Source organism: Gymnogyps californianus, chromosome 1 (genome assembly GCF_018139145.2).
Source record: "Gymnogyps californianus isolate 813 chromosome 1, ASM1813914v2, whole genome shotgun sequence".
Classification (NCBI taxonomy): domain Eukaryota; kingdom Metazoa; phylum Chordata; class Aves; order Accipitriformes; family Cathartidae; genus Gymnogyps; species Gymnogyps californianus.
The window spans coordinates 205,279,558-205,307,088 of record NC_059471.1 but is presented as its reverse complement, the minus strand read 5'-3'; the positions used below and the strand labels follow the sequence as shown (position 1 = coordinate 205,307,088).

General features: G+C 40.0%; 1 protein-coding gene across 2 annotated transcripts in view; it reads left to right on the top strand.

Moving 5' to 3' along the window:
- The first annotated feature begins 3,184 nt into the window (after window positions 1–3,184).
- The window catches only part of FAM185A (family with sequence similarity 185 member A), a 50,965-nt gene continuing 26,618 nt past the window's right edge, over window positions 3,185–27,531 (top strand). The window contains exons 1-4 of one of the 2 annotated variants that reach the window (XM_050908190.1): window positions 3,185–3,732; window positions 11,926–12,035; window positions 17,309–17,401; window positions 23,416–23,554. In XM_050908190.1, coding sequence (XP_050764147.1) covers window positions 3,339–3,732; window positions 11,926–12,035; window positions 17,309–17,401; window positions 23,416–23,554 — 736 coding nt within the window. In that variant the 5' untranslated portion in view covers window positions 3,185–3,338. The remainder of the gene's footprint in view (window positions 3,733–11,925; window positions 12,036–17,308; window positions 17,402–23,415; window positions 23,555–27,531) is intronic. The other variant, XM_050908186.1, reaches the window with a different exon arrangement.

Here is a 27,531-nt window from a genome sequence, read left to right as displayed (position 1 = left end):
ATTGATAAGTAGCTAGCCCGGTGTGCGGTGAACCTTGCCCAAATGCTGGATGTTAACTTGAAAAGAAGTGTTCTTGCATCTGCAGGTAGGAGCCTCAGCGTGAGCCACCAGCAAGAACACTCCTGCAGGGCAGCCCTGTTTTCCTGAGCAGTGAAGTCACATTATTTCTTTGTTACAATTATAGCAAATGGGTGAACTTAATCCTGCCCAGGCAGACTAAGTTTATACCCTGTGGGTACCTGAAGTAGTCTGATCTTATTCTGTGATTAAATCCAAATACAAAAGTTAGAAAAATGTATTCCTTCTACAGCCTCTTCTGTATATCCTTTTTATTTAATTCCTTTTCCCTTGAAATCTCTCTCTCACTTATCTTATCCTAAAAGTGCCTCTAATAATGCCTTGGCTTTAAAATCTATTTTATAACACTTTATAAGGTCTAGTTTTTGTTATGAAATACATAATACATAATGCATGAAATACAGAATATTCTTTGGCTTACAACAACACTGCAAGTAAATATCTGGCAAAATGGCTAATAAGCATTGTAATTCATTAAAGAATCATGCAGGCATCTTGAAATTGGAGCTCTAATTAAATCTTCATTTATAAATTTGATATAGTTTTCTTTTCCTGCAAGTGACAAGTCAGAAAATTAAAGATGAAAATAAATCTCATTTTACTGTTGAACTCTGCTACATGCCATACCAGCTGATATGGGATCAGCTGGAATTCAATGAAGAGCATGAAAATGAAACTGAATCAATATTATAGCCAAAATATAGATGACATAAGTAAAACATTAAAAACACGAGGTTTCATATGTATGGAGAAAGAAGAACATCTTCCTAGCAATTACTTTTTATCTGTTTTCTTCAGTATTTTTAGCCATATAAGTATGCTTAGACTGTATCTAATGAAAAAACCCAACACAAACCAGTGAAATATATACATAGCTAAGGCTTAAGCATCTTTGAATGGTTTCTTGAACAAAGTTCTCAATTATGCAAAACTCCGCAATAGTAAAGATGATGCATAGCATAGTACAGAGCCCAACCTGATAAACCTCTGCCTACACGAGGAGCGTCAAATACCAAGATACTGGAGGAAAAGGGGGCAGTGGGAAAGCAGCACTAACGTTTACGAGGAGGTAGGAGACGATGATAAGGAACAGCAGTACTGACTTTAGGGAGAATCGGGTGGCAGCGGTAAGCCCCACCTAACCAAAGACCTGGGATTCCCTTCGAACAGTCGGTTAATAGAGTTATTTGTTGAATTGGCTGTCATCTAGTGGAATTACAGCACATTGCACCACAATTCTTACAGGTCTGTAACTGTTTCCCTGACAAATTATCTAACAAACATTTAGGTTTGCTATTTGGTCTCAAGAGTGAGAATTTTGTAATATTTTTTCCAAAACTCAACTATTTCTGAAGACTTGAAAAAAGTAACTTCTGTCCCCCATCATGTCCCAAGATATTTCTTGATACATTTTTGTCTTTCTAGAACTCTATTTTTCTATACTAAACTATCATATGGCAGGCTGGCCCTTTTTGTGTTTCATTTAATGATTTTTGAGATTGAATAATGTAAACTAATGAAATAATTTAACTTGAAGGGCTTTATTGATGAATATGAGTCTTTATTAAACTTCCCACAGTGAAAACTCCAGATGGACCAAAAAGCTAGGGCCATCTTCTTTCCTCTTGGACACTCAGATCTCATTTCAGATTCATAATCAATGCTAGGCAGTGATAAAAATGGAAATGAGGCTAATGAGATGAAAAGAGCTTGATGACCAAATATGGTAGTGCGTAGCTTGCACGGTTATTTTTGGAAAAGAAGAAAAACAACACATGGAGTACAAAAGGCAGCAAATAAATAAAGTAACAGCCCCAGATTTCATTATTTCTTGTGTTGCAATGTAGCTAAGACAATGCACCTTTCTATGCCTGTTTCACTCTCGTTACTGGCAGCAAACTACATCTATGACAAGAATGCAGCCCCTGACTTTACATGATCTATGCCCACATCCCCCACCTCATTTTTTTTAATTATTATACAATGATAATGTGGACCATAAAGTCCATAAAAGTCTTTTTAACTGAATTCAGTAGTTCCCCACTTGTTTGTAAACCCTATAAGGACAATTGTCTCATGACATATTTGTACAGAACTCAGGAAAATATTTATTTGGCTGGCTTTAGAACTGCTAGGCTGTTTGTTAACAGCTAAAAAGCAGTCACAATAAATAAGATGTTAACCAAGCTGTCTTGACAGAGACCAATTTTGGAGCTCCGCAATACCGCTTTCGAAAAAACTGTTTTTCCAGCACATCTGCCAAACTTCTTCATCCTCTGACCGAGGACATTTCAACACATGCAGTCTCACTGTAGCCTTAAGCATAACAAAGACCAGGCCGCCATTCAAAGCCCTGCCATTTCTCCCTTCCCATTCCTCTCTTTTTCCCTGCCTCCTCCTTGCAGACGTTAAATCCTGTGGCTGCAGAGGCTGCTGCATCAGGGAGCTGAGCAGGCTGAAACCCAACCAGCACGGCTCTTCCATTGGAAACTAAGGCTTGGCCGCACCACGGTCAGCCCAAGGGGACCACGGAAAAGGCCCTCACGCCCTAAGGCACCTTGTTTCCTCACGCACGAGATGGCACCACCCTGGGCCCCACGCAGCGGGGCGAAGACTGCCGGCGCCGCTGGACTCGCTTCCCGCCTCTACGCTGGAGTCGCGGTTTTGCCTCCCCCGACCCCCGCCGCCGCCAGTCCCTCCAGGCCGCGCAGTCCCCGGCGCCCGGCCCGCCGCCGGGCCCTACCTGCGCGGCCGCGGCCGGCCCCGCCTCGCCGAGCGGCGTCCCCCGTTCCTATGGCGACGCCAGCTCGCCTCCTTTGGCCTACCTCAACCGCCCTCGGCCCTCTCCCTCGCTTCTGATTGGCTCCGGCATCCCGCCCCGCTGCCCAATAGAAGCAGACCGCGGAAATGCTCCGCCTTCCCCCTTCGCTGATAGGCCGATGAGCGCGGCCGGGGCCGCCCCTGTTCGGGCGATCGTAGTTCCTTACGCGCGCCTGCGAACTACGACTCCCAGGAGCCTCGTCGGCGAGCGGGCGGAGCTGGCGCCGGTCGCTGCCGGGGCGCGCGCCAGCGGCCGCCGCCTGTTTACCAGCCGCCCCGGTGCCTCTCCCCGCGTGCAGCCGCGTCACGTGACCTGGCGGGGGCGGGAGTAACGGCTGTTCGCCGCAAGGAGCGGCTCCGTGCCCCGTCCCGCCTCGCCTCGCCTCGCCTCAGGGGGGCTTCTGCCGCGGCTCCCGGGGACGGCAGCCCCGCCGGGCGGCATGAGGGCGCTGCCCCCGCGCTGGGGGCCTCTGGCGGTGCGGGCGGCGGGCGGGTGGTGGGGGCCGCCCGTCCCCCGCCGAGGTTGCAGCGGCTCCGCCGAGGCCGGCGGCCGTAAGCCGCTTCAGGAGTGGGCGCTGGCGGTCAGCCCGCGGGGGCGGCTGCGGGTGCGGCTGCCCTGCCAGGTGAGCGTCCGCCCGCTGGATCCGCAGCGCTACCCGGGCGCGGACCGCGTGCTGGTCGCCGTCAGCGGCGCCGGCGGCAGCCCCCCGCCCCGCGGCCGGCGGCAGGACCGCGTCCGGGTGGAGTACGACGAGGCGCTGGAGCAGATGGCGATCGTCGCGGACAGCGTGGACAGCAAGACCGCCGTGGACGTCAGGACGCCCGTGAAGTTCGGTGGGTGAAGCGGGAGTGGGGGTCCCCCCGCGCCCTCGGCGGGAGAGGCGGCTGCACGCCCGGCTGCCAGCCCTCTCCTTCCGGCATGCTGGCACATGGCACCCGAGGGGAGACGGGATCGCTCCCTCAGGTGGGGCTCACCGGCGACTGCGCTGGCACTGCTGCTGCTTCGGCTGGAAGTACTGTTGGCAGCGGATATTCGGAAATGACATCATGCCCCCTCTAATTAAGGAGGTTCAGAACATCCCATTTTTTTCTGCGTTTCCTGACTTCTTAGGTGTTTGGATGCATGATCTGTTGTTGACCTTTTTGTCAGCAGTAGTTAATGCTGAAACTTCTGCTATTAAGTGGTAGTTATAGCACACACTTTCATTTTTGCTCTGACAGCTGGGTGTTCCAGAAAAGATGTACTGCAGCTCAGCTGGGAGACAACAGTCCTCAGTACGTGCTATGCACACCTGCAGTTCAAGGGTTGTTCCCAGTAAGGTTGTTGGACCTACCAGCTCTATTAGTGGTTGTTACGCTGAGTGGCCATCCACAGGGATCAAAAAAGTCTGCAAAGTAATAATACAGATGAAATGCCAAGAAGGGCTCCCTTGTCTAGTACAAGTCTTGCATTATCTTTTTGGGCACAAGGCAAAAATCTGTGCAGGGTTTCAGGTATGGAACCTACAAACAACTTGGGAGAGCAGCTGTAGTGGCTGAAACCAATAAACATCTGTGCTGGACTGAAATACTGACAGTGGCTCTAAGTTAAGGGAAGGAAAAGGGCAAGCTTGCTAGGATAATTCCCCTCAGTGAGCTGAGGTTTAGGAAGTACTTGACCCAGAGAGATTTGTGTTTAGTCATTGATAATGGTTTTTTTCCTATGGATTTGTGGAATTGCCTGTACAGTGCAGAATAAGTTTCACCATGCTGGAAAAACTTTTCAGTGTACAAAAACTCTGGTCCTTTGGTTTGCTTCAAGTGATTTTTCGAGACTGCTGCTTTATTTCCTTTGATGCTCTGCTGCAGTTGTGGTATGAGAAATGGTGAATAATCTCATTCTACTTACGCTTCATACATGTCATCTATGACTTTTGTAGAGCATAGTGTTATATTCTCTTAGTTACCACTTTTCCAAACCCTTACAGCAAAGACATTCTGCACCTTTTATCTTCTGTTACGGTTTTTTTCCTATATCTTGAATTCTGCTATGTCATTTTTTGGTTTCGTTTTGTTTTTTTTTTTTTCCTTGTTTTCATTTAGAAGGACCTGAACTGTATATCATTCAAAATGGAGAAGTAAGTGCTATGGATTTATCATAGCAGCATTCTCTTTCATTTTCTAGCCTTACTCATCCCTATAATTTACTAGGTTTTTTTTTTTTGAACACTGTTGATAACTGAAGGGGTGTTTCTTAGATATGTTTACCAAAACTTACGATCTCTTTTGTTTCCTAACAACTAATATAGAGGCAAACATTCTGTAAATAAAATCGGGGGCTTCTCCCCCTCCCTGCCCTCAGTGTGCTTTACTTTGTCTATGTTAGAATGGCCGTACTGATTTGTACCGTGAGTCCAGCAAGCCCACTGTCCTGTCTCCAGCAGTAGTCATAAACAGATGCTCAGGGAAGAGTAAGAACAGGACAAACATAAATGATATTTCACTTAAGTGTTCTCTTAGCTGTCAACTGTTTTCAGCTCGGGCGATTTTCGGAGCCTGATGCAGCTCATCCCCTCAGTGGATCTCTCTTCTGAGTGTCTGCTTACGCATGTAAACAGTTTCAGGGTGAGAGCTTCCTGGCAGGTTCTATGCCTCTTGGCAAAGAGTCCCAGAAGGCATACCATTCATTCAATTTCCTGCTATTTTATCATTGGAGTATGTGGTATTCCAAGGTCTTTCTGCAACTTGTCAGTGAGTTTTTAACTAGTCTGAATAATTCAGTGTTGTTGATGAAACCAAAAACCTTGGTATTTGTGCTGATTTCCACATTCATGTAGTGTTGAAGATGATGCACAGTTTATAGCTAAAAGACAATATGGGACTAAGGATATTGTCAAAGACATCTGAAAATCCAAGTTCATTCTCTTAAACAGATCAGCTGTTACCTATATATTCATTGACTCTTTCGCTCAACAGTAGCAGGACTGTCTTCTCCAAGAGACTCTTGTAGTTTTGACTCTTCCCTGAGAATTGTCAGTTACCTTCTTATGGCTCTTTTTTTTTTTTTTTTTTTACTGCTTAGCAAGTGCAAAGATTACCTTGGCTTGTCTGTAGTACATTCATAGAGTCCATCCCAGGATTACAGACAATCAAACCGAAACCTAGCGTCCCTTTTATTACCCTTCATTTCTCTGGTACCAGGTGTGTCTGGTTACTGTAGCTGTTAGTCATTTAATATTTCAGTTTCTCCAGGTTCTCTGAGTGACTGGAGTGTTACTCCAGACTTGGTTGCTCTCAGGGGGCAGAATTCATTGTATTAAGATCTGGAGAATCTCAGCCTTCATGAAGAGTTTCAATGTGGGGAACCTTCCTAAAAGTCTCAATAATGAATCCTGATTGATGGAAAAAAAATCATTTAGCTCTTGTCCTGTCTTTGAGATTCTTCTTATATTCTGAATGTCAACCAACCCTGCAGACTGTCTTACAGCCTTCCTTCTTGAAATAGGTTTTATTAGTTTGTAGGTTTCTAAGCTGTTCCACTTGGGTTTGTGGTAAGCTCATGCAGTTTAGGTTCCCTGGACAGTCTGGATTATAGTCCCCTTCCACTAGTTGCTGTTTGTCACCCCATATTTAGCATGATGTTAGTATTGTCTGTTCATGCTGTTATCCAGGCATATCCAGAGATACATTTCCTAAAATGTAAATATTCTTTTTCTAGTCAGTGAAGTAGAATTGCTACTTGCCAGTGAGGTTCTACTTTAAGTGTCCTTTCAGCTCTGGTTTGGATTTTGGATTCCCTGAGTAGCAGTTTGTGCTTGGGTTGTTCCTTTTGTTTTTTTAAACATCATTGCATAAGCAAAAGATCTTATCCCTTGTAAAAACACATCTCAAACCAGAAAGAAACTGTTGTTGCTCTGCAAGCACTTTGGCTTTTCTGTGGCCTTCCTTGAATGCATGAGGAGGATGTTAACTCTGTTCTGTTTAGACTGTTTTATCTGAGCTCTGTTTCTGTCACTTAGCTGCAAGAAGTTGAGAAGTTGATGTGAATGTCTTTACAGTATTCTAGCTTCTTTCTTCATTTTGGAAGTTAAGGCATTTCATAACAGCTTTCACAGTTTAGGTTGGAGCTTATCCAGGAAGCTCTAAGTTAGCTAAAACTCCTTAGACCCTGAAGAGCATGTGCAGAAGAAGCTAGATGATGAGCTTAAGTATGCCTTTTATACCAAACGTAACTTGTAAGCAGCCCAGTAGGGCAAGTACTAAAGGATCCTCTATTTCTGTCTTGGTGTCTAATTTTATGCTGTGTATAGTCTTTCAATATCGTACACAATTTGATAATCCTTTCTGATACGTTTAACCTTCATAGATGATAGCTGTCAATGAATTTCTCTTTAATCTAGTTTGTTTATTTATTTTCCTTCAGGTCACATGTATATGTTAGCTATTTATTTCAGGGACAGTGTAGGCACATGGCTGTAGGTTTGGAGTCTGCTCAGCACATGGAGAACCCTATGTCTTGGCATGTCAAACTGCATGTGCTAATTAAACCTGAAACCAGCTCTTTGATTTCTGGTTACTGTACATTGACTGAGTACTCGGAAGTAAACCCAACTGAGGTCTTGCATAAGCAGAATTTGAGAATCGTCTGTCCTGTCTTACCACGTGGTTCTTACGTTTTGCTTTAGTACGTACATGTTGTATTAGAATCATAGGGTAATTTGGGTTGAAGGGGACCTCAGAAGGTTTCTAGTTCAACCTCCTGCTCAAAGCAGGGTCAACTCCAAGGTCAGAGGAGGCTGCTCAGGGCTTTATCCAGTCTGATTTTGAAAATGTCCAAGAATGAAGACTACACAACCTCCTTTGGCAAACTGTTCCAGTGCTTTTTCCATATAATACCCTGGTGAGGAGAACAGAGGCTTCTATGCCAAAGTCAAGGAGGAGAACCATGAGTATTGAAGTGGTGGCCAAGCTTCACAGGGTAGAATACCAAAGCTCTGTCCCCTCTGGCACAGGATCAAACACTCCTGGTCTAGGCCCACTTGTAAGCCAGTATGGATTGATTTTTTTTTTTTTTTATTATCAGTTCTCTCCTTGGGAAAACTTAACTCTTCCACATTAGTCTTATTTAAGTCCATGAGATCACTTAGCTTTTTGGCTAAATACTGTAGAGTCTTGTGGAAGTAACTAAGCAAACTGAATGAATGTGTGGGTCTTGAATGTTTCTGTGAATTGCCAAAATCATAATTTTATGGTATCACTTAAACAATTTTTCTGCCTACTTATATGAGAGGAGAGCCTAAGCTCCTGGGACTGCTTGTTTCTGCTTTTTGTTTTTCGTAAACATTAGTGGAAAGCAAATGTGAATGTTTTCAGCAGTGTGTTTTTTCTGAAGTCTTAACATATTAATGAGTTGGAAAAAAGATCATCAGTGTTTGCTCCTAAATATGGCAGACTTACAGCCTCAGGGCAGCAAATACTATAATCTGATGCCCTCAAATAGTTTTTCCTGGACTGAATTATTTTACATGCATGCTCACTTACTGGTAAGCTTCCTCTATAAGCAGAGAAGTGGATCATCATGAAGTACCTCTAGGGCTGCTGAGTCACTTTAAAATAAGTAATTTTCCAGTCTCTTTCAAATATTATAGCTTAAGGTGGTATTTCTGGGGTACGCCCGCCTGCATTCTGATACCAAAGTTCTTTTTTTCCCTATGTACCTTTATTTCCAATGCAAGTCCTTTGCACCTCAAAGATCTTCATGTATTCTTTGAAGTGTGTGTGGCTCAAGTTGGCTTCAGCCCTCATTTTTGCTAAGGAGAAATCAAACTAGCTATTTTTGGAGCTTTGGTACTGAAACAGATTGTATCCTGTTTCTCCTTGCTTGTTGAAATTTCGTTAGCTATATTATCCAGCTTTTAGCCTGCCTCTTTGTGGAGTCATTTATCCTTGCTTCAGGAAGCCTATTTGTGAGACAGGGGCTCCATTCCTTGTCCGCTCATTTTTGATATGTCAAGGTTAGCAAAGCGCTGTGACTATGCAGAGGACCACAGCACAAAGTATGTTTCCAGGAATCCCTGATGTTTCCAAACAGTATGCTCATGAATCCCCAGATTTCTGTGTCCTCTTTTGGCACCCGTCTTTGATACAGCTAGGATTACACTACTAATCTACCTTTAAAATGATGGCCATAAGATGCCTTGCAGGATCAGAAGTTTTTATGAACCTTATTCTTATAAAAGTCTTATTAAGTTGGTGTCATGGCTAAACTGACTGCTCTTAAGCCTTTTCCTCGCCCCTTTTGACAGAAGCAATAAGGGCAAGAGGGTATCAAGCTGATTGAATTAAAAGATTTGCACAAGCAAACTGGCTTTTGGACCTCTCTCTTCTCAGAAAGCAAAACAGCAAAAGTCTTGGATGTAGATCCTCCCAAGGACTGTGCAGTTTTCCAGTGGCTGAATTGAGTAGTTTTGAGCAAGACAGCTTGTATTTCAAAACCAATATTGCTTTCTTTTTGAACTCTCCAGGTTTGTGCTGTGCAGGGACATACCGTTTCAAGCATAGATGTTTGGAGAGTGCCTCTGTGTCTCTGGGAACTGTGTTTAAACAATCCAACTGCTCCCTGAGAAGTAAAACCTTATGGAAAAGTTTTGTCTCAACTTCAGAACCTGTAGATCAGCATCGATCAAACTGAAATAGCTCAGATACCACTCAGATATTTTTAGTCTGATGAAACTGTCTAGGCTTTCCCAACATAAAACCTTGCGGACCTGACCCTCGAGCCTCTGATGATAGTCACCAGTTCAGTGTGCCAGGTTTTGTGCTTTTACATGCCTCGAAGCTATCTTAGAGTTTACTTAAATTTAAGAAATGTATAGTTTTATTAAAATCTTGGTCACAGTATCTCTTTCTTGGAAGTCTTCTGTGAAGAGGCTAAGAAAATAATATCTGCAAATAAAACAGCTTTCTAGAAAACATGCTTATCCAGTCCACCTCTTCTAGCCCTCTTTCTTAGGGAGCTGTTAACCTGTGAACGCAGTCTGCATCCTTCACTAAATTTAACCTCTTAGCTTACTGTGGCAATAAGGTAGCACTCTTGCAGCAAAGATGTACTGTGTTTTATCTCTGCCTCTTGGATTCTCCTGGTTTGTCAGGTGGCAAAACTTCCCTTCGTTGTTAATTGCAGCTCTCAGTCTCTTGTCTTCATGGTCTCCAAGCTACTGTCGTCATGTGACAGTATTGATCTTCAGTCTCTGCTGTGTCGTCGGTCTGACTTGGGGAATCTCATTGGGGCAGAGCTTGTTATACATACTCTGATTCTTCTTCTCATATTTCTGGTCACCTGTCATGGTTTAACCCCAGTCAGCAGCTAAGCACCATGCAGCCGCTCGCTCACTCCTCCCTGCTCCCAGCGGGATGGGGAGGAGAATCGAAAAAAAGAAGTAAAACTCATGGGTTGAGAGAAGAACAGTTTAATAACTAAAATAAAATTTAGAAATAACAATAATAATAAAATACAATAATAATTGTAATGAAAGGGAAAATAACAACAAAAGAGAGAAATTAGATCCAAGAAAAGACAAGTTATGCACAGTGCAATTGCTCACCACCCACTGACCAATGCCCAAGCAGCGATCTGCCCCTCCCGGCCAACTCCCCCCAGTTTATATACTGGGCATGACGTTCCATGGTATGGAATACCCCTTTGGCTAGTTCAGGTCAGCTGCCCCGGCTGCGCTCCCTCCCAGCTCCTTGCACACCTGCTTGCTGGCAGAGCATGGGGAACTGAAAAATCCTTAACTTAGGATAAGTGCTACTTAGCAACAACTAAAACATGAGAGTGTTATCAACATCATTCTCACACTAAATCCAAAACACACTGTACCAGCTATTAGGAAGAGAGTTAACTATCCCAGCCAAAACCAGGACATCACCTTAGCAGATAGTGGAGGTGAAAGACAGACTTTCACAGGTGCTTAAACGAAGGTTTCTTTCTCAGATAATCTCCTTTTCTTTAGACAGTAATAGGCTCACTATCTCTCTCTTAGTCCTTCAGTTATGTGTCTTGCAGCAAACACTTCTGACTCCTGTTCAATTTTTCTTCTTTCTGCCTTTTATCCTTAGAAGAACAAACCCACTTTTTTCCTCTCCGGCCTTTACCTTTTGCCAGTCGTTATGGTGGTCATTAACATAAATGATTATTAATATAGTCAGAATCCCCAGACTGCACATTCTCAAACTTCTTCCCGGTTCCTTAAACTCGGGTGAGCTCAAGTGGCAGAAAAATGCTTTTGCTGGTCCTGTGTGAAGCACTATGAGCCCATAAATTACTCCCTTGATAACAGAGTTATCTACAAGACCTAGTGACTTTTCTTTGTGGGAGCCTATGAACAGTAATAAGGTGAGGTGCTTCAGACTAGAGGCAAACACGCTGCTTCATGCCAGGGGGGTAAGTCAGGCCTTCCAGAAGGCTAGGGAGGAATGATGCATGCAAACTCTTCTATACCTGTTTTTGCGTTATGCTGCTTGCTAGTTGAAGCAGCATAGGTCTAAGCAAGACCGATGTATTTGTGCTGTTGAATCTTATTACTCTACATGTGGCCTCAAACAACCACCAACTTTCCTACCCCAAAACCCATGTCAGGGTACCCAAATGTCGGTGGAATTGCTAATAGAATTGGTGACTAGGGTGGCTGAGATGGAGGTGGAGTTTGGGAGTGGGTTAAAAAACCAAAAAGATAAAACTTCACTAAAGGACCACACCCCACTGATTCCTTGCCAGAGGTTACAGTCACTTTGCTGGCTCTTAACGTTCTATTTTGAAGCTGGATGGCTATACACAGGCTTACAAAATTTTCAGTGTCAATTGTTGATAGTGACTAGTCATGCAATTGAAACTATGTGGCTAAACTTTGCAAGAAGGTTCTTTAGTAACAAAGAATCTGCTTTTTTTCCCTACTATATATGGTTACTATATAAAGTGATCAAGTACTGTGTTAAATAGATCTGACTCTTCTCATTCTGTTGCTAATAGAACTCTTTTAATTCTAGATTTGGATATCAAAACATCAGGGACTGGCTGCGTGAAGATTCAGAAAATAGAATGTGATAACTGCAAAATAGAAACGGAGAAGGGGACTAGCATCTTGCAGTCAATAAAGGTACAAAGAACCCTCCCCCACTCCATCAGTGTTTTAAAAGGGATTGTGTGGTGGAATATAGTATAAAAACTTAAATACCAGTTCTGGAGATGAGAAATACTCTGATATTTCTAAGTGTCACTACATGTGTAGCATCTCACCTTTATTGCATACAATTACACAAAGTCAATAACACTAAATAATGTGGAGTTAGAAGTCCAGGTACCTTTGATCATAGCCAAAGCCAGCAGAAACAGTGACAGCAAGTAAGCCTGATCTCTGTCCTCCCTGCCCCTCAAAAAAAAAAAAAAAAAAAAAGACAGACTGGGATTTCCTGTCTAGCAGGTTAATAGTTATGATTGCTCAGTCAGGACTTTGCAGTATGCTGCTTTTTTTTTTTCCTTGTGGTTTTTTTTGTAATTCTGATATATCAGTGCTATTGACAAACTCTTTAGGTTAATTTTCAATCAGAAGTTACATGTTACATGTCCAAAATACCTGACTGAAATATGTCTGATAAATACTGTATATATCATGGTCATGACCTTGTTTTTTCACTCTTAAGACTTCAGGTTTGCTGACATAGGCTTTTGTAGAAATAATCAAAGTATATTTGACTTAGGTGCTGTTTGGAATCAAATTCACTTGAATAATTGGGATTGTACCTGCAGGAGTTGGTATAAATTCAAAAGAAGGGCTTTTCAAATAGGATAATTCCTAAGTTTAAGTATTTTTGAGATATGAAAAATCTTTCAACGTTTTTCTCTACCGTGGTAAGAGATGATTTTATAGTGCACAGATGGGAAACTGAACTTAAGGGGAAACTTAATATACAGTAGAGCTAGGTTTACTCCATATTCAGTGAACTACAGACAACTTGTGTCTTGCAGATTCTGTGTAATTGACCGTATGACTCTTAAAAAGGTAACTAAAATCTAAAAAAAGTTAACAGTACTATATGCGTTACTGCTGTCTAAAGCTTTGGTTAAAAATGACTCTTACATAATAATAACAGCAGACAGCGGTACATGAGAAACTACATAATATGAGAAAACAAGGTAGTTTTGGCCAGCAATAGGGACAGTAATCACAGCATACAGTCACAATTGTCAAGAATTTTTTGTGATGTCATGGAAAAAGAGGATTTTGAGGAAAGACAACTAATTAATTTCATGGGCATCTTTTCTCATATATAATCTGAGATGTGAAAAATGTTAAATTTTAAAAATGAAAAAGTCAGTTCTAGTCTCCTTGAGACTTCAAGTAGCAATGAAACAATACTCTAATGAACCGAAAAGAAGGCTGCAAAGTCACCAGTTTGGGGCTTCTGAGACCAACTCCTCCACAGCCTCGTAGTTTAGAGGAGCTTGGTGTTGCTTTTTTCTTCTGTCAACTTTGAGCCTTGCTTGATTCACAAAAATACCAGGAAAACTACAAGTGTAAAAGATGATTCTTCCCCTGTGCATGCGCCTCAATGTATCCACTATTTTGGTGGCCACAGGAAGCTTCTTTGCTCCCTTAAGCCTCAGATGAGAGGAATGACCTTGTCCCAGAAGGCATTTAAAATTTGAAGTATCAAGAAAGAAGTGCAGATTTCAACTGAAACTTTTGTTAAAACAAAGCTTTGGTAGATTATAAGGCTTTGGCTTTTTTTAGCCGAAACAGTTACCTGAAGTATTCTTTTGGATTGTGAGTGGTGATTGGTTGTCTTTGTTCTGGTTACTGTGATGGCTTCAACGTATACAGTACTAGAGAAGATATGTTACCACGCTTGGTTTTGTTGACCCTGAAGTAGTGAGATAAAGGTTTTGAATTAAAATTACTGACCATGCAGGTGTTTGCAAGAGCAAACAATTGTTCAATTACAGTATCTCTTAGCTGTACAACCAGTTTTTAGTCTAATGTTGTTTTTAAGAAGTACGGTAGTTGTAGTAAGGTAACTATAACTCAATTTTTCTAATATGGGTTCAGGAATTATACTCTGTATTAGCAGAGAAGCAGAATTATTAGTGAGAAGCAGAATTATTAACCTTTTGGGTTTTCTCAAAGCTACTGAAAATCTTATAGACTAGATTCTGTAGTGCAGCACAAGAGCTGATTCCTGGTTAGGGAATGTGCTTTACTGAGCAGACTGAAGTGATACTGCCCTCCCCTGGATGGATTGAAGAGCTGTTTAATGTTGCTTCTCTGTCATGCTGTCCACAAACCTCATTGACTAGCGAAGCAGGAGACCCTTTCTTTACAGTAGGGAGCAAAAGATCATTGATCAGTGACTTTAAATAAATAAAAAAATCTGGTCATGTGGGGACTATTCAAGAGCGCCAGCAAACAGCTTCACAACTGCTAATTCTCTTGCCACAAACTGCAAGAAGTTGTTTGTATAACTTGTAATTCAAAAAACTTGCTGAATTTTGGTATACTGTATGGTGTCTTTACAGAAGACCTAGAAATTTGACATCTACTTTCCTTAATCATACATGCTAGTAATCGAACAGAAAGGATGAGTATTCTGTATGAGTGTTTTTTAATGGATTTTGACTGCTACTTTTGGTGTGGTAGGCATTATCCAGCCAGTGAGATTTGTTGAGGGTTGTTTTATTGAGATTTTTTTTTTTGGTGGTGGTGGTTGTTTTGTAGTTGGCTAAAGCCTAGTTCACCCTGTCCCTTCCAAGTCTCTAGGTCAACTGATAGTAGCAGTAATTCCAAAATACAGTTATGACTTCTAGGTCATCTTCAGAGTATAAAATATTCCCAAATTCTTTATTGAGAAAGGAGTGCTGCTGCTTTTTAATTTTTTTCTCCTGCTTCTTACTACAGTCCATCAGCTTAGCAGTGACAGTGGGACCAAGGAGACCCTTTAATTTTGTGTCTATGTTCAACGATTACTTCTGACTCCTTGACTGTGCCAGCGATAACAAGAATTTCCAGGTGTCTAGCACACGATCAGTGGAAGACCTGCCATGCTTCCTCACCACACACCATGTCTGAGCCTGATTTGTTAAAGTCCTGCACCACTGTCCTTCCTTTCTTTGAACTGAACAAATTTTTCTGTTTTTCTTTTAACATCTGTCATGCCCTTGACAGCCTTTTACCTCTTCCTTACTCAAACCTTTCTCCCTTGCTAGGAGAAGCCATATGACAAATTAGCGCTTCTTACTTTTAGCTAGTGGAATATTCCCTCTTAATGAAAAAGCTACTTGACCACTATAACTTGCTTCCTCTCTCAGCAAATCCTGATGTCTGTTAGGTGTATCTATTGATACCTACCTCTGAAAGCCTGCGTTGGTTTTTTTGGGTTTTTTTTTAAGAGGATAGGGATACTCTAATAATTCTGGGGAAAAAAGTTGAGGGACCTGTGTCTTATCAAAGCTTTTTGTATGCCAAAAATGATAGAGTAAAAAAAAAAAAAATTGAGGAAATAAGTGTGTATGTCGTGGTTTTATTTTAGTTAACTATCAGTGGCCATACTGCTAAGTCATTGCTATACATTAATTCTTCTAATCTTATGAGTTCCTGTATTTTCCTCAAATTATATGCTTGGAGGATTTGCCCTTTAACCATTGTTTTGATAATGTGCCTAATGTAACTGCCTCAAAGGAACTGTGATGTCTGGCTGAAGCATCAAATTTGACTTTATCCTGTTTACTGTATATGGAGAGAATCATCTATTATATTTGTGTAGAAGCTTAACTGAACAGCCGAGTTATTTACAACCTTTAAAAGGTCTGAAGCACTACTGTAGTCTCAAGTTAGGGGCATTGCATTTTACTGTGGGGAAGCCTCTTAAATGAAGAGAAGAAAGCAAGACTTGGGAACACAAAGATGAAGAAACACTGCTCTAGAGCTCTTCCTGTCTTATGAAACCTCATGAAACTTCTGGTTCTTGGTGTTTCATCAGAAATGTGTCAGAGCAGTATAAGTCCATGTTTTCCATATTGGAAACTTGATTTCATATATATATACACACTTTTTTAAAAAGTCCTTAATCTTGTTGCCATCTGATTAGACCTAGTTAATGCGATTTATTATGGCTTATTCAGACAGATATTTAATAAACTAAATATCTTGAATATTTCTGATATGCTTGATTGTCAAATTTAATGGATGGTGTCCTAAATTTAAATACCATCTACAGGAATAATACTTTTCAACAGCAACGAATATATCTGAAAATGGAGGTGGTGGTATGGGAAAATGAAGGATATGTGTGTGTGGTGAGGGAAGCTTATCCAGCATTAAGTATAAAAAATGCTGAGTATTTTTTTAATTCTATGTTATTCCAACATTCACACTAGTGAACTTAAGCAAAAGAGTTTTGCTGTTGAGATTCATAGACTTCTTAAAGTCCAGATTTGTTGAAGTTGCACCTTATGAATACAGTTAGATTATTTAAATCTGATTCTTAAATATTTTTTTTCCCTTCTCCCTTCTTACAAGCGGTTGGTTTTTACTCTCAAGACCTGTGGGTTTTTTGTCTTTCTGAGATTAGTTTGTGTGTATTTCTGTACATTTTTTTTCTCTTGTCAGTTGTATGCAGTAGCAGCTGAAAGGTATAAGTGCTATAGCATTTTTTTACTTGAAACCTGGTTTCTTTGTGAAAAACTTGAGACTGTAATGCAGATGCATGCAAAATACCTAATGTGAATTAGAATCTGGTTGGAGTGAAACACTGTAGGATCTGGTTCTACTTGCAGGCCTAAGGTTTGCACTGGTATGCATCCATAGAAGTTTATGGCTGTACATACTACTCTAAGCATAAGTAGCTCTGTGCTGTGTTTGTGTATGTTTATGATTATCCTGCAGACTTCTGTGACACTGTAGGTTCCAGATCACTGGAAGGCTTCAGTTTGCAAGTTCGTTTCTCACTGCTAGCTTGTGTTTCTCATCTGCTGCAGCACTGGGTATATGGATACCTTGGTTTCGGGATGGAGTATAAATGAAACACAAAGTTCCCTCTTTCTTCCTCTGCTGCTTATTTTAATATATACTGAGTGAATGTTTTTCTAGTTCAAAAAAACAAACCAAAACCAAAAAATGCACCTGTATTGAGAATAAAGGGTTCCTCAGCATCATTCTTTCCCTTGTGTTTCTGGTTACAAAGAAAGGTGACTTGTTTTGAGTTTGACTCCATTGGAAATAAACAGCACATTTGGCAATCATTTGAGAAGAAACCTTCACAGTAAAATGGAAGTTTGTGATCCAAGGTGGTTATTGTGGTACAGCTTGAAAAGCAAGATAACTTGTTTTCTGATGATGATTATCCTAACCATATGATTTTTAAACTTTTTTTTCAGAGCCATAAAATTGATATACGGACAAACGGTGGCAAAGTAATTGGTCTTGGAACGCTTTATGGAAATACAGATATTCGTGCAACAGAGAAGGGTGTAAGTAAGAAGTAAAACTTTCTCTTCAATGGCTTGTTCAGCTTGTCTGTTGCAAAATGACTAAATCTTGAAGAATGTGCTGAAGAATATTTAGTGACCCTTATTGGTTGATTGTCATTTCACTGTTAACTTACATTTGTCTATTTAATTATACTGTTTTATCTTATGCTTGATTTGGATTAGTAAACAGGTTCCACAGAAAGAGCAGTAATAAGCATGTAATCATTCCATCGGCACAGAGGTTGTGCTAGCTGATACAACTCATCAGCTTTAATTATGTAGACCCTCACAACACTCTTAAACTTTTTACTTGGCTGATATCTAGGCACCTGGATTCTGCAATAGGCCCATGAGTTTATTTTAGTGTCTTACAAATAGTGGCTTGATATTTGTATATGCTGTTGTCCTGGTTTCAGCTGGGATAGAGTTAATTTTCTTCTTAGTAGCTGGTACAGTGCTGTGTTTTGGATTTAGTGTGAGAACGATGTTGATAACACTCTCATGTTTTAGTTGTTGCTAAGTAGCACTTATCCTAAGTTAAGGATTTTTCAGTTTCCCATGCTCTGCCAGCAAGCAGGTGTGCAAGAAGCTGGGAGGGAGCATAGCCAGGACAGCTGACCTGAACTAGCCAAAGGGATATTCCATACCATAGAACATCATGCCCAGTATATAAACAGGGGGGGAGTTGGCCGGGAGGGGTAGATCGCTGCTTGGGCATTGGTCAGCGGGTGGTGAGCAATTGCATTGTGCATCACTGGGTTTTTTTTTCTTCCCCCCACCCCTCCTTTTTTTTTTTTTTTTGTTGTATTCCTTCTCATTACTATTATTATTATATTTCATCATTATTATTATTATTGTTAGTATTATATTTTACTTTAGTTATTAAACTGTTCTTATCTCAACCCAGGAGTTCTACCTTCTTTCCCGATTCTCCTCCTCATCCCACTGGGAGCAGGGGGGGCAGTGAGGGAGCGGCTGTGTGGTGCTTGGCTGCTGACTGGGGTTAAACCACGACAGCTGTACACTTCAGCATTATATGGTTGTAAGAACGGAAGAGTAGAAGGCTTTGTATATTTCTTTGCAGCTGAGGAAATATAATCACATGTAATCCTGTTATGAGATGCAGTGAGAAGAATCATGAACAGGAAAACAGTTTCATAGAGAATTATCTTGCTTTTTTCAGCAGATGGCAGTATGAGACAAATCTCATACTACTCTAATCTGGTTTTGTATCTTGCCATAAGTAGTCAATTCTCCATTATTTAAAATAATGAAGAACTAGGCTCCCTTACATAATACTACAGTTCTCACACCCAGCCTCGTTTTTGGGCTCAACTTGAGTGTTTAGGCATCATAATGTCCATGCAACTGGTTGCATTAGGATTCATTAGATCTGAAGCATTGCTATATGAACATGTGGAGTCAAAGCCAAGTCTGGAAGTAGCCTGGATGCCTGCAGTACTCCTGTCAGAATCAATAGGTACCCTTAAAACCAGCAGCACTGGGAAGAATCAGAAAGTGCAGGTGGCTCTCCCTAGCCAAGGATAGAATCGAGACTAAGCTATTAAGTTCTAGGAGTCCAAAATCGGCTCTGGGAAGTGCCATTTGGCACTGTTCTACACCTTGTAGATTGGGTTCTGAGGTCATATGTTCACTTACATAGAGCCAGCTGTGAGCCGTTCTTAATGTCCTGCTGTAAACTAAGCAACTTGCCATTGGTTTTTGCAAAAACTGTCAATGTTAAATTACCTGCATTTCTTTGTAGTGGATGCTGGCCTGCCTTTTATGTACAAAAGAGCCCAGAGGCTGCTGTAGCTGTACTATTGTTGGGGGTTGTTTAGTCAGGGGTTGTTTAGTCTGGAGAAAAGGAGGCTGAGGGGAGACCTTATCGCTCTCTACAACTACCTGAAAGGAGGTTGTAGCGAGGTGGGTGTTGGTCTCTGCCCAAGTAACAAGTGATAGGATGAGGAAATGGCCTCAAGTTGCACCAGGGGAGGTTTAGATTGGATGTTAGGAAAAATTTCTTCACCGAAAGGGTTATCAAGCACTGGAATAGGCTGCCCAGGGAAGTGGTTGAGTCACCATGGAGGTATTTAAAAGACGTGTAGATGTGGCACTTAGGAATATGGTTTAGTGGAGGGCTTGGCAGTATTAGGTTTATGGTTGGACTTGATGATCTTAAAGGTCTTTTCCAACCTAAATGATTCTATGATTGATATTTCTTCATGAACATTATTTCATCCCAGCAAGACCTCCCAGCATAAAGCGGACTGGGTAAGGTCTGACTGTGACATGCTCTGTTGATGCCACAGTTGGACTGATCAGTGCTAATTGATTGGCACTTCCCTTGGGTCTATTACTAGTTAGTGGAGTTAGGATCCATCCTAAGCCACTAGCAGCCACAGGGAGTAGAACAAGGCTGAGGTAGTTTACAGCTTGCTTGATGTTTCATCCATCTTCCTGCAGAGGGCTTCTGTTGGAAGGATCTGAAAACTGGAATCCTTGCTTTCTACCAGTGAATAAGATGGTGTGCAATCTAGGAAGTACTTTGACTGCTGTGAATTCATGCTGTTCACAACATACTAGCATGGTGGTGGTCTTTAAATTAGAGTTGTGCTGCTTAGTCATTTGTCCCAAACTGGTTTGTTACACTAGTGCAGTCCATGGAGTTCATTTCAAATAGCGTCTTGCTGGTGTTGATAAAAATAAGTGGATGGTAGAAAAATAATTAGATCTATATCTACGTGAAAATATAGTTCATGAAAATGAGAAATATAATTGTTTTGCTTTGAGTCTTTAAATGCTCTTTAAAAATCTAACTTTTTTCAGACACACTGTTCTTCTGAAACAATAAAACAAACTTCATGCAGATTAAGTTGAAGTGCTTCTTTGTGATCATAAATATTTATGTAGTCTATAATATTGCGAGAAGTCACTCTTACAGTTGTAAAGCTGTAGTAACTTGAGTGAAGTGAGTAATTTTAACAGGAATTTACAGCTATGGAACAATATTTTGGCTTATGTTATTGAACTTCTCATTAATAAACTTTGCTGTGTAGCTAGGAAGGACAGTGTGAGATTTCTTTTCTCAGTTGGCCACTTCTGTTAATAATCAGTCAGCCTTACGTCTCCTCTGTGTGTTTGTATGAGAAGTTTCTTCCATCAGTTGTAGTCATCATTATGTAATTATGGCTCTGTCAGCATTTCCAGCCCCCTCCTGGAGGTGGGGAGGGAAAGGATGTGGCAAAAGACACTAAGCACTTGAGAAACAGAGAATATTTTTAAGGGGGAAAATGGAGAAGACACTAGTAAAGTATTTCAGCAAGGACAGAACAAAAAGGAAGGCCCAGAAGAGGAATATGTGGGGAAGGAGTTGTTTATGTCGTGTTTAAACATAGCAAGATGTTAGTTTTCATCTTGAAAATGTGTTCATGTGCAAAAACATTCTCAGTCTGATTTATGAAGATAGACTGATACTTTTTCTTTGAAGGGTAAAAAACTGATGGAACTTGAGCATGTGGTCAGTCTCAGTAACTGCAACTCCCAAGGCTCTGCTCTCAAGGGAAGAAATTTTTCCAGAAAACCTGGTGGTTCAATGGACAAAAATAATCAAATTTGTTTGACTGGGGAGTCATTAGCTAATCTCTGCCACAGGGACTTTTCTATAACGCTTATTTAGCAAAACCAAACATCTGTGTTCTGCCAAAAATTCATAAATGTTAAAGAATTTGGGATTGAAAACATATTTAGTCTCAGTAAAAAGCAATCCTTTTTTTTTTTATGCTTTCCCTATCTAGAATACTCTTTTAGTCATATACTTGAGCAGTCTGACTTCCTCCCCCCATTTGTGTTATTCGGAAACAAATGTTCATTGTGTTGGTAGTTTTTGGTTTTTTGTTTTGTATTAACTAGCTGACTCAGTACTTTTTATCTTGTGCTGAGACAACTCTTTTTATTGCTGTGCATTTTTCAGAGAGGTAGTTGAGGCTGGTAAATAAGATGAGTTGGTATGTGAACTTGTTTATAATAAAGCACTTCATAATATTTAAATAAGATAAATATCTAAAGAGTCAAAACTTGCATACCATAGTAACAGATGTAGCTTTTGGGACTTTCCTTTTTCCGTTCAGGAATGCCACAAGGCAGCCAGTTTGCACCCGCACTATGCAGATATTTTTATTTTATTCCCCCCTCCTTAAAGTGTATCTCACTCTGTTTTCATTGTGCTGTTAGCAATGATGGCCCTGCCAAAATTGGAAAGGTTCTTTGCAAGTCATTTAACTCTCTTCAGAATAGGTTTATATCGTAGAGCCTAAAATGACAGTGGATTTTCTTGTTGCTTTGGCCATATGCCACAGCAGGTTTACACTTCGCCATCCTGGGTGAGGGAGTAGTGGAGTACTCTGTAGGAAACATTCCTAGGACAGATGCAATGTAAACTTATGTTTGTTAAGGTCTCTGCTTGTTAGAGTTTTGTTAGAACCATTGAAAGATTGAAAAGCTGAATTGCTGTCACTTTCAGTAGTGAAAAATTATGCCTTAATATCATTGGTTTTGTTTACTGTTGATGCTTAGATTCTGTAGCATAGTTCTAAGCAGCATCACCTGCAGAGGTTGTAGATCTTGACTGTCACATATCTCTAATTCTAGCACAGCACTTTGATCACCAGATTTTCTTAAAGGTTAATGTATCTTGTTACATTCTTGGAGACCTACTTTGTATTGCAGCATCACGTCAAAAGTCTTAAGACAATAGTCCATTCTGTAATCTTATGACTTAAGGTATAAAGATGGCATAAAGCTCAGCATGTATGGATTGGTAAGGTCACAGTATAATTTGGCTGTCATATAGTCCATACTAAACCAGCCTCTTTGGCACAGCATGGAGTTTGTGCAACACTAGTTGCTGTTTGAAGGGTCAGCAGACTTACTTTTTTTCTATTAACTTTTTTCCACAAGATGACAATGCTAAAATGACAAACTGGATTTAAAGATAATTTGACATAGGGCACAGTTTGATCTAGAAGGCCATATATCATTTCATGCAATGAATAAGGATTTTGTGCAATTCACTTAAAGTCTGCGTAAGCAAAATAGAAACAAATCGAGTGGGGGTTAAGTAGGAACTATTGCATGATTCCATCATAAATCAAGTTTAACTGAGGAAGAATAGAATTAAGTTCATATGGTAGTTGCACAAGCACGTGATTTGTTCTGTTTTGTTCAGTTAGGCGTAGGTTATGTCACACGGCCGGTTACTTGTACATAGATAACTTCATCTGTCACCCTTTATTCCCCAAATCTATCCATAGCACAACTTTTCAAATCTTATCCTTTCTCTCCATTTCTATTGAAAAGAAGTAGAAATAGAGATCTTATCCCTCATTTTTCAAGGCTTTGTATAGCTTGAGGCTTAAGTCCAAGAATAGAGGCCTGAGTAACTGAGGTAATATGAACAAATACTGAGAAAAAGAGCGGCTGTGGCTTTTTTGCAAACCTTCACCAAAGCTATGCTACAGAGTGAGCCAGTTAAAAATCTGCGTAAATAGCTGTATGTAACAAAGACAGTGGATGTTTTAGTATGTGGTGGCAGAAGACTGACTACCAAAGCTTTAAGTGTCCTAATACTGTATGAACGTTAAGTCTTCATTATTAAAGCTAATCCTTTTTTTTTTTTTTTTTTTCACTTTTCAGAATGAAGTGGTTTGGTTGTTAAAAATAAATCAAGTTTTTCTTTCATCCGTTTAGGACTGTTTGGGTTCTTCACCTGTATGATGGATGTAATAATTCATAGGAATGTTGTAAAGAATCATTAGCTTGTTGGTCAGAGCTCTTGGATGAAGAGATTTGTTTGTTTTGTCTTTTGTAGCTTTTAACTAAGAACTTAATTCCGTTTGTTCTGCACCAAGAACTGCTTTCCATTTGTTTTGCTTCTTAATAGTGTTACTTCCCTCTGCCTTTTCAAACTGTGATGACAAGTTTTCCGTATGTTTACTTAAGTTTATTTCTTTTAGAGTGTGAATATAGAGAAGCTGCAGGGGACGTCCATCAACATATCTACTGAAGATGGGCTGCTGAAAACTAAGTATCTCTATGCAGAATCATCATCTCTGTCTTCAGTAGCTGGTGATATTCTGCTGGGAAGTATTCATGGTAAGAAGGAAGCAGTCACAAATTTAGCTGCTTTGAAGGTATTCATAATGTTCACAGTAACAAATGGACTAATGCTATAGACTATCACTAAATCAGCGGTGCACAGTATGTGAACAAAACAGTTCTGTCTTTGTTAGAGACTGAATTGATGAGAATTAACGTACCATATAGCATACTATATTTATTTTTAAAAACAATTTTATAAGCATACTTGTGAAATAGCGAAAAGTGTATATTATAGGAAAGAAACATCACACATACTAAGAATGTCAAAATATTTTAAAATTCATCAATGAAAATTACACTAAAAGTAGTAAAGAGGCTTCTTTTCCGCTCTCTCCATCCTTTTTCTTCTTCATAGAAGTAACTCTTACAGCATCTACTAAGAACGTTGTTAGAACTCGGTCGTATTTAGAAGTTTTTAGCGGAAATAGTCTGTGTGTGTGCTGGCACCCTATACTAATAGAGTGGTGACACTTTCTGTTCTTTGATTGGGGGGAAAAAAGTCTCTAATCCATCCACCCTTTAATGTGTTTCACCTAGAACTAAAACTAATTAACTTGAGAGTCTTTTATATAAACAGCAGTCAAGGTTGGAATCTGGTGTGGTTTTCTACTTTAATAAAATTCCCACTGAATTCTGACTGCTGTAATGCATTTGCGGTGATTTAACATTAAATAAAACAAACTGGAGGATGTACAGAGTGAAAATTACTCGGGTCAGTCATAGTTCCAGATTTCCAGCTATATGCCGTATAAACAATTTGCTGCAATTTCTTAGCAATTTTGTGTTGTCATCTTGCTTGAGAAATGACTCTTGTTCCTTCCTTAAGGGCGCAATTCCTTTGTCCATTTATAGTAAATTTAAGAATGGTTTCTAAACCTGTTAGGTAAAGTTCACTTCAGCATGCAGAGGCAGAAATAAGATTTTTTTTTTTCTTCTTGTATTTTTTTCTAGCATGTAGACTGTATTGTTACTGGTACTTCTGTCTGATAAGCTGTTTTGTTTTGTTTTTTCAGACTTCAAACCAATATAATGATACTGTGGAATGATCAGTTTGTGAGCATGTTCATGCTTCTGTGCACATCCAAATGTTTATTTTTGTTTTCTTGGAACAAAAATGAAACGATAACTGCTGTAGTTAGTGACTTACTTCCTTAGTAATGCCTCATTGTCATTTAGCCGAAGAACAATGTGAAAACAAATAGAATTGTATCCAAATTATACAGACATTTCTTATGTTACTTCAGGATTATTTTCATGAGCTCTCTACTAAATGGAATTCAGTAGAATGCCTAACGTTATTTTATCTGTTTCTTTTAAAAACAATTGCACATTAACATTTGCTTGGTACTTCTAGTCTATTTTTTCAGAAAAATATTTTCTGTAAAACATCATGCTCCTCAATCATGTTTTAATATTAAGAGCAAATACTTTTAAAGTCTTTTAAATTAGTATATCGCACATACATATATACACACATATATATATTAGTGGAAGAGATAAAATCCTATGGTCACTTTCAGTTCTAGTCTTTGCTCATGAGGTAGCTCAATTTTAATAGTTGTTTTGTTTGTAAACACTTGGACAGATTGTTTCTTGCGCAATTAAGCCTACTATTTCCCTATAGCTGACAGTATGCTGATACTATAGTTGGCATAAAATCAGCACATCTGTGCAGAAAACTAAGCTAGACTTCATTGCTTTTGCACTGAGAACTTTGAAGTCAGGGCAACACAAACTTTACAAACCTGCCTGAGACCCATTTTGTAGTTGAATCTCGGGCTGTACAATTCCCCCGCTGTTAGTGCCCAACCTTTCTTAATTGCTCTTTTGCATGCTTCATACTTTTACAGCAAAGGAGTAATGCATTATTTTGAAGAAATTGGTTTTGAGTCATTTTCATCAGCTTCTCTAACAGACATTAGAGATGTCAGGTGCCATTGAGCTTTCGAGTTGACACTTGAAGAACAAAAGGGCAGCAGCTCTAAGACTGAGAAATGTGCTACTTTATCCAAGGGGCAATAACATTATAGTGAAGCTTCTCCACAGAGGGGCACATAGGAGAAAGAGGAAACCCCTATTTGCAACCGTGCCAAAGTCTTGGGTTGAGTTGCATTAATTATTAATTTATTTTATCCACAAAGTAGTTTAAGTTGGAAAGGAATTTGACATCTAGTCCAAACTAATGCTTAAAGTGAGCTCAGTCAGAGCAAACTTGCTCATGGCTTTGTCTGGTTGAGCTTTGAATATTCTCAAGGACAGAGATTGCATGACCTTTCTGGGTGACTTGTTCCAGTCCTGAATTATCCTTCTGGTGGGGAAAAAAACTTTCCTTTTTTTTTTTTTTGAATCATAATTTCTGTTATGGCAACTTGTAACCATTATCCTTTCTTCTTGCTGCATCACCATGAGAAGAGTCTGTCTCTTTTCTCTATACCCTCCCATTAAGCAGTTGAAGACCACAAGATTCCTCCTCAGCCTTCTCCTTTTAAAGCAAAACAAACCAAGCTCTCTAAGCATCTGTAGTGTGCTCTGGGCCCCTGATCTTCTCAATACCCTTCTCTGGCCTCACTTCAGTACATCAGTGTCTTTCTTGACTGGGAAGCCCAAAATTGGACACAATATTCCAAATGCAGTCTCACAAGAGGGCTTTACCTGCTGCCTATACTCTTAATCATACGGCTCAGTAAGCAGTTGACCTTCTTTACCGACTCATACTGAAGTTGGTGTCCATCAAGATGCCCAGGACCTTATCTGCAAAGCTTCTTTGCAAACAGTCAGCACTCAACTCTTACTGCTTTACAGGGTTGATTGTCTCACGTGCAGGACTTTATATTTGCTTTTGACCTTTTCTTCTGTCATAGTCTAGTAACTATTTCACTATGTGAGAGAATCACACTGGAAAACATGGTTATTGAAGTTACTTTATATATTTACACACTAATATATAGGAAAAGGTGAACATATAGCTGCCTTATCCTGTCAGTGACCTAAGTAAGACAAAGTAGAAAATCTGCAATATTTTGAAGGTAATACGGTATAATGCTTGAGCTTGGCATTCTATAATCCATTCTGAAAAGAATCTGATGTACCAAAGTATGTTCCATAGATTTCAGCTATGTTTCTGGATTTCACTGTATGTAAAGTGGTATTGTAGAAATTAATTTTATTTTCGTTCCTTTTTAGGCATGTCTGTACTTTAGTCTGATGCAAACTTAAAATGCAAAGTCAAAGTGGTAAAAAGCTGCATGGTGGTTTATTTGCTTTTTCTGTGCATCAGAATAACCCTGCCACCTTGAAACCCTTCAAAACAAATTGAAGGAATGGAAGTAATACCATGTAAAGTGATGCCTTTATATCCCAAAAGCCATCTTTTGTCCCTGGTCCTATACTGATCCTGACTTGCAATACTGTAGTTTGAAGTTTTATAGTGTTTATGGAGAAGCAAAGCTTGTACATGATAGAAAAGATAACTGTTTCTTCAGAAGCAAAAAAAAAAAGAAACACTAAGCCACTGTCATCAATATTCTGTTAAAACTATTGTATTTTGGACTTTATAGTATTGCACTACAATGCTGAAGTCAGTGGGATGTAATAATGAAACTAGTAATTACCTCTAGTCAAGTCTTTCTCTCTCTGCCCTTGACATGTCCAAAAAATACTTGGCTAGCTTAAAAATTGTAAGTTAAGCGTTGGCCTTCATGGAACAATTATATGACTAAAAGTACACTTTTGTGCACTGTCTGTAGACAGTGCAGGTCACAACACAGCAGGACATTCCTATCTGCTTTAAAAGCAACTTTTGTTCTAGCTAAATGTTTGAAGTGAGCCTACACTAATATGTTTACATTATGCAACGTTAGTCCTATCTGCCATATAAGTTTGTGGTTAATAGGAGTCTGATTTCTATATGTTTAATATTTTTCAAGGACCTGCTTATCAAAACAGAAAACAAAAAACCCAGAAAAACAAAA